Source organism: Salmo salar, chromosome ssa16 (assembly GCF_905237065.1).
Source record: "Salmo salar chromosome ssa16, Ssal_v3.1, whole genome shotgun sequence".
Lineage (NCBI taxonomy): Eukaryota > Metazoa > Chordata > Actinopteri > Salmoniformes > Salmonidae > Salmo > Salmo salar.
This window is the reverse complement of record NC_059457.1, coordinates 2,281,009-2,293,765: the sequence shown is the minus strand read 5'-3', so window position 1 is coordinate 2,293,765 and position 12,757 is coordinate 2,281,009. Positions and strand designations below refer to the sequence as shown.

Genomic DNA, 12,757 nt, shown 5'->3' with positions numbered 1-12,757 from the left:
CCGAGACCAGACCTCCTCTCACTCCTACGTTCCCTTAGGTGTCCATTGATTTTGATGGTTAGGGCGATAAGGGAGTCGAGGTCCACCGGCAATTCCCGAGCAGCTAGCTCATCCTTTACCTCCTCAGATAATCCGTGTAGAAAAGTATCGAAAAGAGACTCTGGATTCCAGGCACTCTCGGCGGCCAACGTGCGAAAATCAACCACGTAGCCTGCCACACTACGGGAGTTTTGACGTAAGTCCAGCAGTTTACTGGCCGCCTTTCTCCCGGATACCGGAGACTCAAATACCTTTCTCACCTCTGCCATAAATTCCTCCAGATGACCACAAATGGCAGATTGTTGCTCCCAAACTGCCGTAGCCCAGGAGAGCGCCCTTCCCGACATTAGCGTAATAATATACGCTATCTTCGATCGGTCTGAGGGAAACGAAAATGGCTGTAGCTCAAAAATAAGCGAGCACTGAGAAAGAAAACCCCGGCAGGTACCAGGATTCCCCAAATAACGCTCCGGAGGAGGTATGCGGGGTTCTCCGGGATCGGCTGTACAAACTCACCACAGAGAGGAACAAAATTACTGAGTGATTGGGGTTTTTCAAGGGTGGCAGTCAGCCTTTGAGCTAACTCCCTGATTTGCTCAATAATATCCTTTAACCCATGGTCGTGGCGTTCCGTCAAGGAACTGAGCCCTTCCAAAAGGCCCTGTAACAACTCAATGTCTCCCAATGGTGGCTCCATGCAGGGAGACAGCGTGGCAGAGCTGGTCCAAGTCTGCTGGGTCTGTCATGGGCAGTTCGTACTACCATGACGCAAGGTGAGACCCAGATGCAGACACAGGAGGCAGATGATTGGAGTTTTACAATGTTTATTAATCCAAAAGGAGTAGGCAAGAGAATGGTCGTGGACAGGCAAAAGGTCAAAACCAGATCATAGTCCAGAAACAGGCAAGGGTCAAAACCGGGGAGGACAGGAAAAAGGAGAATAGCAAAAAGCAGAAGAATGGGGAAAACGCTGGTTGACTTGGAAAACAAACAAGATGAACTGGCACAGAGAGACAGGAAACACAAGGATAAATACACAGTGGAAAATAAGCGACACCTGGAGGGGGTGGAGACAATCATAGGGACAGGTGAAACAGATCGGGGCGTGACAGAGTCAGGTTTCGTCAGTGTGTACACTACCAGTCAAAAGTTTGGACACCTACTCATTCAAGGGTTTTTCTTTATTTTTACTATTTTCTACATTGTAAAATAATAGTGAAGACATCAAAACTATGAAATAACACATATGGAATCATGAAGTAACCAAAAAAGTGTTAAATCAAAATATATTTTATATTTGAGATTCTTCAAGTAGCCACCCTTTGCCTTGATGACAACTATGCACTCTTGGCGTACTCTCAACCAGCTTCATGAGGTTGTCACCTGGAATGCATTTAAATTAACAGGTGTGCCTTGTTTAAAGTTAATTTGTGAATTTATTTCCTTCTTAATGCGTTTGAGCCAATCAGTTGTGTTGTGACAAGGTAGGCGTAGTATACAGAATATAGCCCTATTTGGTACAAGACCAAATCCATATTATGGCAAGAACAGCTCAAAGAGAAATGACAGACGATCATTACTTTAAGACATGAAGGTCAGTCAATCTGAAAAATGTTGTGCAGCCGCAAAAACCATCAAGCGCTATGATAAAACTGGCTCTCATGAGGACCGCCACAGGAAAGGAAGACCCAGAGTTAACCCAGAGGATAAGTTCATTATAGTTACCAGCCTCAGAAATTGCAGACCAAATGAATGCTTCACAGAGTTCAAGTAACAGACATCTCAATATCAACTGTTCAGAGGAGACTGCATGAATCAGGACTTCATGGTTGAATTGCTGCAAAGAAACCACTACTAAAGTACACCAATAAGAAAAAGAGACTTGCTTGGGCCAAGAAACATGAGCAATGGACATTAAACCTGTGTGATTTTTGGTTCCAACCGCTGTGTCTTTGTGAGACGCAGAGTAGGTGAATGAATGATCTCCGCATGTGTGGTTCCCACGGTGAAGCATGGAGGAGGAGGTGTGATTGTGTGGAGGTGCTTTGCTGGTGACACTCTGTGATGTTCTTAGAATTCAAGGCACAGCCATTATGACTACCACAGCATTCTGCAGTGATACACCATCCCATCAGGTTTGCGTTTAGTGGGACTATCATTTGTTTTTCAACAGGAAAATGACCCAAAACACACCTCCAGGCTGTGTAAGGGCTATTTGACCAAGAAGAAGAGTGATGGAGTGCTGCATCAGATGACCTGGCCTCCACAATCACCCGACCTCAACCCAATTGAGATGGTTTGGGATGAGTTGTACCTCAGAGTGAAGGAAAAGCAGCGAACAAGTGCTCAGCATATGTGGGAACTCGTTCAAGACTGTTGGAAAATAATTCCTCATGAAGCTGGTTGAGAGAATGCCAAGAGTGTGCAAAGCTGTCATCAAGGCAAAGAGTGGCTACTTATAAACGAACACTTTGTTTGGTTACTACATGATTCCATATGTGTTATTTCATAGTTTTGATGTCTTCACTATTATTCTACAATGTAGAAAATAGTAAAAATAAAGAAAAACCCTTGAATGAGTAGGTGTGTCCCAACTTTTGACTGGTATTGTATGTTAGCTGGTTATTGTTAGCTCAGGCTGTGAAGTGTCGTCGCTTTAGCCAGTGGCTAAACTTGGATCTTCTTTTGAAAGTGTTATTCCATCATAGCAGGGCTCCAGACTTAGATTTTCCCCTGGTGGCACTGGTGCCACTCACTTTTTCAGTTGGTGGCAGCAGCCCATGATTTGGTGGCACCCAAAAATAAATTTCCGCAGTTTCACACTATAGAATACATTTGAGTCATTATCTTATCAAGTCATTACAAGGTCATTCACAATGCTTTATTAAGCGGTCTAATAGACTACTGAGATCGTATTCAATAAATAAGTTGTTTCATCTACAGTGAGGGGATAAAATATTTGATCCCCTGCTGATTTTGTACGTTTGCCCACTGACAAAGAAATGATCAGTCTATAATTTTAATGGTAGGTTTATTTGAACAGTGCGAGACAGAATAACAACCCAAAAATCCAGAAAAACGCATGTCAAAAATGTTATAAATTGATTTGCATTTTAATGAGAGAAATACCGTAATTTCCGGACTATAAGCCGCAACTTTTTTCCCACGCTTTGAACCTCGCGGCTTAAACAATGACGCGGCTAATATATGGATTTTTCCCGCTTTCAATTTAAAAAAAATTGTGTGACGTGCTCAGTTTTTTGGCGGCATGAAGCTTTCATTAGACCATTGAAATTGCCTAACGGGTTAAGGTCAAACAACTTTTTTATTTACTGTTTAGATTAAATCGAGCGCTCTCAAACTTCCCATCATTCTGATTACGGTAGTCATTTTGTCACCCTCATCATGGCAAAGACACGGAGAAATGCATATGATGCAGCATTCAAGTTGAAGGCGATTGATCTGGCTGTTGGAAAAGGAAATAGAGCTGCTGCACGGGAGCTTGGTCTTAATGAGTCGATGATAAGACGTTGGAAACAGCAGCGTGAGGAATTGACTCAGTGCAAAAAGACAACTAAAGCTTACTGCTAATATTACATTTTTTGTTACAAGCCGTGTTTCGTTAAAGCCTATTTATTTTTGTTACAAGCCGTGTTTCGTTAAAGCCTGTGTAAAGTTAATTTGTTTCAATGTACCGGTAGGCACCTGCGGCTTATAGACATGTGCGGCTTATTTATGTTCAAAATAATAGTTTTTTTTTGTTATTCAGTGGGTGCGCTCAATAGTCTGGAAATTACGGTAAGTATTTGACCCCCTCTCGATCAGAAAGATTTCTGGCTCCCAGGTGTCTTTTCTTCAGGTAACGAGCTGAGATTAGGAGCACACTCTAAAAGGGAGTGCTCCTAATCTCAGTTTGTTACCTGTATGAAAGACACCTGTCCACAGAAGCAATCAAATCAATCAGATTCCAAACTCTCCACCATGGCCAAGACCAAAGATCAAGGATGTAAGGGACAAGATTGTAGACCTACACAAGGCTACAAGACCATCGCCAAGCAGCTTGGTGAGAAGGTGACAACAGTTGGTGCGATTATTCGCAAATGGAAGAAACACAAAATAACTGTCAATCTCAATCGGCCTGGGGCTGCATGCAAGATCTCACCTCGTGGAGTTGCAATGATCATGAAAACGGTGAGGAATCAGCCCAGAACTACACGGGAAGATCTTGTCAATGATCTCAAGGCAGCTGGGACCATAGTCACCAAGAAAACAATTGGTAACACACTACGCCGTGAAGGAGTGAAATCCTGCAGCGCCCGCAAGGTCCCCCTGCTCAAGAAAGCACATATACATGCCTGTCTGAAGTTTGCCAATGAACATCTGAATGATTCAGAGGACAACTGGGTGAAAGTGTTGTGGTCAGATGAGACCAAAATGGAGCTCTTTGGCATCAACTCAACTTGCTGTGTTTGGAGGAGGAGGAATGCTGCCTATGACCCCAAGAACACCATCCCCACCGTCAAACATGGAGGTGGAAACATTATGCTTTGTGGGTGTTTTTCTGCTAAGGGGACAGGACAACTTCACCATATCAAAGGGACGATGGACGGGGCCATGTACCGTCAAATCTTGGGTGAGAACCTCCTTCCCTCAGCCAGGGCATTGAAAATGGGTCGTGGATCGGTATTCCAGCATGACAATGACCCAAAACACACGGCCAAGGCAACAAAGGAGTGGCTCAAGAAGGAGCACATTAAGGTCCTGGAGTGGCCTAGCCAGTCTCCAGACCTTAATCCCATAGAAAATCTGTGGAGGGAGCTGAAGGTTCGAGTTGCCAAACGTCAGCCTCGAAACCTTAATGACTTGGAGAAGACCTGCAAAGAGTAGTGGGACAAAATCCCTCCTGAGATGTGTGCAAACCTGGTGGCCAACTACAAGAAACGTCTGACCTCTGATTACCAACAACAAGGGTTTTGCCACCAAGTACTAAGTCATGTGTCCCGTGTGGCTCAGTTGGTAGAGCATGGTGTTTGCAACGCCAGGGTTGTGGGTTCAATTCCCACGGGGGTCAGTACAAAAAATGAATAAAAAATTAAATGTATGAAATGTATGCATTCACTACTGTAAGTCGCTCTGGATAAGAGCGTCTGCTAAATGACTAAAATGTAAAAAATGTAATGTTTTGCAGAGGGGTCAAATACTTATTTCCCTCATTAAAATGCAAATCATTTTATAACATTTTTTACATGTGTTTTCCTGGATTTTTGTTGTTGTTATTCTGTCTCTCACTGTTCAAATAAACCTACCATTAAAATTATAGACTGATAATTTCTTTGTCAGTGGGCAAACGTACAAAATCAACAGGGGATCAAATACTTTTCCCCCTCACTGTAGGCCTAATTCACCACCTGTGTAAGTGAAAAACTCAAAACACATGAGCTAGATCACTAATTCTAAATATAACATCTACTGCTAGCAGCCATGTATTAATCTAACAGTAAATGTAATGTCCTAAAAAACTTTGCAATGAGGCCTGGTGCACTCACGATGGCCGATACCGAATTTCACGCTCTTCGTATTTCAAAGCCATATCAGATATCTTGATTGTAAAACCGTGTGCTTTGAGATCTGTTTGCACACCAAATTCACAGAGGTGGCCATGAAACTTGACAGATCTTCTAAAAAAGTGGTACTCTTTGAGAGTCAGCTTCAGGTTGTGTGTTGACAGAGAACACCATCTGGAGGCATTCAAGAGCTAGCTGCTCAGTAGGGGCAAAGACCATTGGGTCATCAAGGTAGCACAGTAGGCTTGTGAAGTTCTCATCACCGAATATGGACATCATCATGTGCATGAACCTCGCTGGACTGTTCAAAAGGTCCTGCGGTAACCTACTGAGTCCAAAGGGTGATGAAAACCCTGTGTACCTTTTGTCTTATTTGTGTAAAGGAACCTTAATGAGATCGATTGTCGTGAGATCGATTGTCGAGTAGCAAACATTTCCACTGAGTGCAGCTAGGTGTGCATCTCTTCCTTTGTTCTTGATGGGGTGTCGTAGCTCTGTGTGCAGTGCACATTAGACTGGATACTGTCAGACTCTGGTAAGTCTACTGTAATGCAAGGAGACACATCAGCGATTTTTGCATTTCTCCTCAGAATGATTGTCTCGTTTGTAAGATTGACTATTTTCAATTGGATAGAACCATCTACCCATAATGGAGTGATAACCCTTCCTACCAGTATGTGTTTTGGTCTGGACTTGGATTGAGTGGGTTCAACGATCACTGTGCTGCTTAATGATATAACTGCAGACGCAGGTAAATTGCCCTAAACAAGATGTTCACTCTGTGGCTGTAATGTAACCCTTTGCTTGAGCTTGACTATACCTACTCTGTCTGACACAGACTCACATCTCAACCTCTCTGAATTGGAAAGAAGTGACAAACTGACAGTGTTCTTCACTTTAATTATTGTCAGGCAAGGACATGAGTCTCCAGTAACTGTTTCTTTTTGCCGTTGCTCCCTAGTATCATCTCATCAGCTTGACCTGGTACAAGTGCAGGAATGATACGTCAAGGTCATACATTGCTTTAGGGTTAACTTGATGACCACCACAGCCATCAATGACACCATCAGTCAAATATCTTTTCATGGAATGACTGGATTGTAACAGGCTTGCTTCGGTTGCCTCACTCAGAGTGCATGCCATTGATCCACTTTAGCGTAGGGCCATTTTCGACAGAGACAGGTGTGTAAAATAAACTGTCAGTCCTCTGAATTCCCTCTGCCCCTTGAAAAATGACAGTTTTGTGGTCTGGGATACTGTTGCTGTCAAGCTGGTATAGTGACTCACGATCTTCCATATCATCAATGGTGGTGATGGGAGTCTCAATCTTATGATTTGCACTGTCCTCTCCTGAGCGCAGACCAGTTAATTTCCCTGCTCCAACGGAGTCGTGGTTCTCTTCATCTCCCGGGCAGTTGCGCCTTGAATGGTCAGCTGAATGACACCTGAAACACCGCCTGTTCTCACGGCAGGGTAGCATTATGGCACACAGAGCATGGTGTGGCATTCAGGCGTTCATCTTGTGTAGTTTACTAGCAGTCCTTTTCCGAGTTAGACTGAGCTGGGCCAGGCAGCAAGACATTCTCTAGCATATCAATTACTCTCTAGAGTAACGGTGAGGTGTGCGAGGGGTAGTGCATCATCAGTTTACCTCGTCATGTCAGTCATTGCATACCTTCGAGAGCTATTTATAACTTGGCAGAAATGTCCAGATCAACTAGCCCATGTCAGCTGTTTTTTAGCGAGGTTTTTTAGCCCACTCAAATATCCCATGAGCTCACATAAAACATGGTAAAATGTGTAGAATTCTAGGAAATTGGTTTTAAAACTGCAATAATTTACTCTGCAACCCATGACAAAATGTGTAGAATTGCAGGAAATAAGCTTTAAACCTGCAAAATGTTCTCTTCGCCAATAAGAAGGGTCTTAACAGTTTGTGTCATGAACAGTGCTAGACGTGGCGTGCGCGCACACAGAATGTTCCCCAATGCTAGAAGGGGGGCCTGAGTGAAAATGTTTGGGAACTCCTGCTCTAGAACAGTGATCTGAGCTCTTGTTGTGGCTGTGGCTCCTGTTTATCTGCGAATCAGACTGAAGTAAAAGTAACCTTGATTCTGTTCACTGGGATTCTCTCACTCGTTTCTCTATGCACTTTTGCATTTGCTTTGAAGCTCATCTCAACGTGGTAGTCGTTTAGCACATCTTGTACTGTGCAGACCACTTGTCAATAGTCCTGGCTCTGAATGTGAAGGCTAGTTCTTTGCTTGGACAGTTCATGATGAACATGTGAGTAATGTCTGTGTTGAGATCATCCTTTGCCTTACCCTGCTCCTTCAGGCCTTCTGTAGCAGTGTCTGTTGCTCGATTCAGTCTCAACCAGTATTCATATGGATCCTCCTGTTCTTTGAGTAGAATTGTGCAGAAATCTTCGAGTGGGATATATATGAGTATTGACTGCAGCTGAAATGCTTCCTTAGGAGACCATTAATGGCATCTGGGCTAGTATGAATGTCACTGTTTCTGATTACAATTTAGACTACATCTTTTGTTCTGTGCCTGAGATGGATGAGAATCTTTTCGGCCTGTTTCTCTTTTTTCATGGGCTGGTGCACCAACTGAAAAAGTTTGTGGCACAAGTGCCACCAGGGGAGAACGTTAGTCTGGAGCCCTGTAAAATGTCTTATTTGACACCAAGTCAACAGTAGTTGTTATCAGTATGATACAAATGTGAATTAAGACATTATAACAACATAATGTCAGTTTTTATCCCAGGGCATTCAATTCTTAACTCGTCCACAACAATTTTCCATAGATCTGCTGTGGATTACCCAGAATTCCATACCCTTACCACTGAGTGCATTAGACAATGTAAGCACACTAATGTGCCAAGAGTTGGCGTATTCCCCATTTTATGCAGGAATTTAACAATTTATTTACACCTTTACATTCAGAAATGTATCAAGTTGGGTATATACCAGCTGACATTTTAATACAAATAAGAAGTAATTTTATGGACAATGATGACCTGTAATTTTACTCTCACAACAACCTGTCATCTTGTCTCTCCAGGTGTTTTCAGGTCTTCAAAGTCATCCATCAGTTAGTAGATACAGAGGAGGACATTCTTATGGTAAATTCCATTGTCTATGGTCACTTATTTGCAGCTTCACTAACTTAAACAATCTCACCCATAAACCTAACACTATTGACTCGATGGAGCCTGGAGCCAATCTAGCATTGAACACGTTTAAAAAAAAATCTGTCCTTGTTTCTAGGTTGCCAAAGATGTCATCAGGGAATTTGCAGCTGATGGAGTAAAATATCTAGAACTGAGAAGTACCCCACGAAAGGAGAAGACCACAGGCAAGGCCACATGCTAGACACACTGGATTGGATTGCTTATATGCAGGGCTTCGCTTACATTTGTTTTGTATAACTTAGGAATGACAAAGAGAAGGTATGTGGAAACAGTCATCGAGGCCATCCGTCAATGTAAAAATGAGGGAGTTGACATTGAAGTCAGGTATGTTTTCAATGCATTTGTAATGCTTGCTTTACTTATGAATGCTGAAGTACTGTTTCCAAACAATCAAGGACAGAGCCTCGTGTGGCGGTTAAGAGCATAGCGCTTGCAATGCTGGGGTTGTGGGTTTGATTCCCACAGGGGACCAGTACAAAAAAAACGATGAAAATGTATTAATTATCTGGATAAGAGCGAATGCTAAATGACTCAAATGTAAATATTGGTAGAAATTGGTATGGTAATAGCTATAAAAAGTTATAGTAACTTACAATGAAAACATTGATACCTTAAGTAACATAATATATTTTCCCCCATTTAGGTTCCTGGTAGCTGTTGACCGTAGGAATGGGGCCGAGGTTGCTATGGAGACCGTTAAACTGGCAGAGGACTTCATGCTGTCTACCGATGGTCTGGTGGTGGGGCTGGACCTCAGTGGAGATCCTACGGTCAGTAGTGGATCAGTGCCTTGCTTGCTTATGGTTGACACGTTTCTCAAGATGACATAAATGCACTGATTCTAAGTCACTCTGAATAGGAGCTTCTGCTAAATTACTGAAATGTAAAATGTTTCTTATTTCCAAGGTGGGCCATGGCAGAGATCTCCTTCCCGCCTTGCAAAAAGCCAAGAACTGTGGACTAAAACTCTCTCTACACCTGTCCGAGGTAGGTAGCATCAAAACTTAACTGATTCAAGCAATTCCAAATGATGTATGGATAAGTTTTTCATTAGTTTTGACAAATGCAATGTTCCAGGTGCCATCTCAGGCAGACGAATCAGAGCTGCTGCTAAACATTCCACCTGACAGGATTGGTCATGGGACTTACTTACACCCTGAAGTGGGTGGGTCACAAAGCCTGGTTGATACAGTACGGAAGCATAACACACCTCTGGGTAAGAATAGTATGTTCAGGGCAGGAAGGACAGTCTAGTGATTGCTCTAAAAGGGTTATTTATTGTCCACTGTAAAGCTAGATTTTTTGTTGTTGATCTAAATATATTTTTTAAATGATCAAGGCTAAAGTGTATATATATAAACTGTTTAGTATTGATCTTGTGGTAGCTAATGTTGCCTCTGTCCAAGCTTTCATATACTGTACTTTTCCTAAACCTTTCCTCGCAGAACTATGCCTAACCTCTAATGTCAAGGGTCAGACAGTGTCATCGTATTCTCAACATCACTTCCTGTACTGGTACCAAATGGGACACCCTAGTGTGATCTGTGTAAGTGTTTGCCCGAAATGTGTCTGATGCATAAACGTTTAACTATTAATTCAACACTTCTGTTTAACTTGCAAGTCAGAGTTGCACACTTATTTTGTGGGAGTGTGACAGTACTCTTGTTTTCAGACAGACGACAAGGGGGTGTTCTGCACGGACCTGTCTCAGGAGTACCAGTTGGCAGCCTCTACCTTCAACCTCAGTCAGGAGGACATGTGGACTCTGTCCCAGAAGGCGATAGACTGCACCTTCGCCCCAGACCTAAAGCAGCAGCTACACCAGAAGTGGCTCGAGCTACGGCCAACGCTGTTCCAGTTATGACGCGCTGCTTGACATCTATGGGATCAGAATAACCAATCTTGACCATTTGAGTAGTTATGAGATGTAGATTAGTGATTCCAGCAGAGCCCCCCCCCACGTGCTTCTCAGAATAGATGAAGAATGCAGGACCATGAGTCATTTCCAAAAGGGAGACATTTTGTATTAGTAAAGTAGTTTATCAATAAAACATACATCATGCTGCTTTAATAAGTTGCTTTTACTTGTCTTCCAGTAAGTATAAAGGTATCATGTAGGCTACTTTACTTTCCATGCGAAACTTATTCTCCGCAAACAAATACTAGAACAGAAGGCAGGTACGTTTTCCATTCACTGAAGATTGAGGCAAGGTGACATAACGGTCAAAAGAATCAGATCTGGGTCATATTATGTAAAACGTATGCTCATCATTCAATGAATCATCTTTAAGTATGTTGATCCTTGCAGACTCCAACTCATCTGAATGTAAGCAACTCAATATATTGTTGGTACTGGATTAAATGAGCCGGTTACAGTAGGTACAGGAAAAGGCAGGTGATAAATTGATTTGGGCTAGGCGGTGGAACCATAACCAAATAATTATTATATTTCTATGGGTGGAACTGTCACCACTGTATGCTGTCTCCTATCCTCAGGTGGTGGGTACACAAGAAAGTCTAGAATGATTCTAATTTTCATTCTATGGATGGAACTCTGTCCCATTCCATCTAACCCTTGGGTACAGGGCTATGCACAGAGAAAGGTGACACTGCCATTGGTCAAAGCACAGTCCTACTGCTGTATTCTAAGGTTGTTATAGTAAACTGAAATAATGAAACCTATTTGAACTCCAAAACAAACAAACCATTATGAATTATGTTCAGTTTGTTTTTGGGGGAAATATCTAATGGGGTGCTAATGTTTTGTTCTTTTCTAAAGTGGTTTTTAAGTGTCTGGATCTGGCAGGTCATATTGAGACTGACTTTAAATTTTAAAAGTAGATTCAGCGTGATGAAGCTGCCACGAGCAGCACCGCAGATATTGGGCAGTGAGGCAGAAGCAACCGACTAGACGGGGGAGGTGCACCTGCGACAGCCTAAAGTCAGACACTGTGGTTTTCCAACAGCAAGGTCTGATCAACATTGCAGTGTTTATAAAAGGCTTTCTTTATAATGTCGAGATGAACACATTTTGAACCCCCATATCACACACAGAGTGTGTGTACACATTGTACAATCAATTAGTGAGCCTTAAATAAAACATTTTGGGGAATATAATGTATATATTTCATCTCTCGCTCTACTATTGGCAAATTGGTTTGTTTCATTCACATCATTGGTCAAACAAAAACACCCTAATGATTGGTTGACAATAGAACGTCCCACAATGCAGGCAGCAGTTAGAGAAACTGCAGAAACTTGCAGTCAAAACTCCATGACCTTTCAACACATGATTTTTGTAAAGTTCATGCAATCAACAATTAGGTGCAAGTCGGACAACTTCTATCCCGGAATGCAAAACTTTTTTTTTTTAAAGCGGCTGCTCGAACGTGCCCATTCAGACGAGTATGATGCAAGACTGCTCTCACAGTCGAACAGAGTATGTGTGGCATTCGCACGGGTAACTACGGGAACAATACAGCGGAGAAGCCTCACGCTTCAGCGCTCCTGGTTGTTGCGGAAATTGACCCATTACCATGGTTTACTTCGTGAATCTACCTTTAAACCCAACCTAAGACCTGACCCAGCAGCTTGTGCATTGCTGCCCCAGTGACAAGAAGTGACATCCCAAAAAACACAAACACTATACAACACGTCTCCCAGCCTTCCATGCAAAGGCTTCTTTCTGTCCATAAGACAAACTAAATTATATAAAAACGAAATAGAAATGTTTTTAATGAAACTAACTAGTAAAGTGGATCTGAAAAAAAAAACAATTTCTAATAAAAATCTTTAAAGCTAATATAAAAACTATAATTTACACTATAACGGCCTCTTTTCAAACTTGTTCTTCTCCTTGCCTCCTCCCTTCTTTGCCTTCTTCAGTTTGCCGTGTCGTGTATCTCCTCCCTGGTTTTTGTCTGGCCTCGGCTGCTCATACTTCCTCTTCTTGTCA

At 42.4% G+C, this 12,757-nt stretch overlaps 2 protein-coding genes across 4 annotated transcripts in view; one reads left to right on the top strand and one right to left on the bottom strand.

Moving 5' to 3' along the window:
- The window catches only part of mapda (N6-Methyl-AMP deaminase), a 26,950-nt gene extending 16,077 nt beyond the window's left edge, over positions 1-10,873 (top strand). For 2 of the 3 annotated variants that reach the window (XM_014147635.2, XM_014147637.2), the window contains exons 3-10: positions 8,673-8,733; positions 8,879-8,966; positions 9,045-9,126; positions 9,446-9,572; positions 9,709-9,789; positions 9,880-10,018; positions 10,248-10,348; positions 10,475-10,873. In XM_014147635.2, coding sequence (XP_014003110.1) covers positions 8,673-8,733; positions 8,879-8,966; positions 9,045-9,126; positions 9,446-9,572; positions 9,709-9,789; positions 9,880-10,018; positions 10,248-10,348; positions 10,475-10,666 — 871 coding nt within the window. In that variant the 3' untranslated portion in view covers positions 10,667-10,873. The remainder of the gene's footprint in view (positions 1-8,672; positions 8,734-8,878; positions 8,967-9,044; positions 9,127-9,445; positions 9,573-9,708; positions 9,790-9,879; positions 10,019-10,247; positions 10,349-10,474) is intronic. The other variant, XM_045696839.1, reaches the window with a different exon arrangement.
- nat10 (N-acetyltransferase 10) overlaps positions 10,822-12,757 on the bottom strand; it is a 37,969-nt gene continuing 36,033 nt past the window's right edge. The window contains exon 27 of the mRNA XM_014147631.2: positions 10,822-12,757. Within this exon, the coding sequence (XP_014003106.1) occupies positions 12,625-12,757 (133 nt within the window). The 3' untranslated portion in view covers positions 10,822-12,624.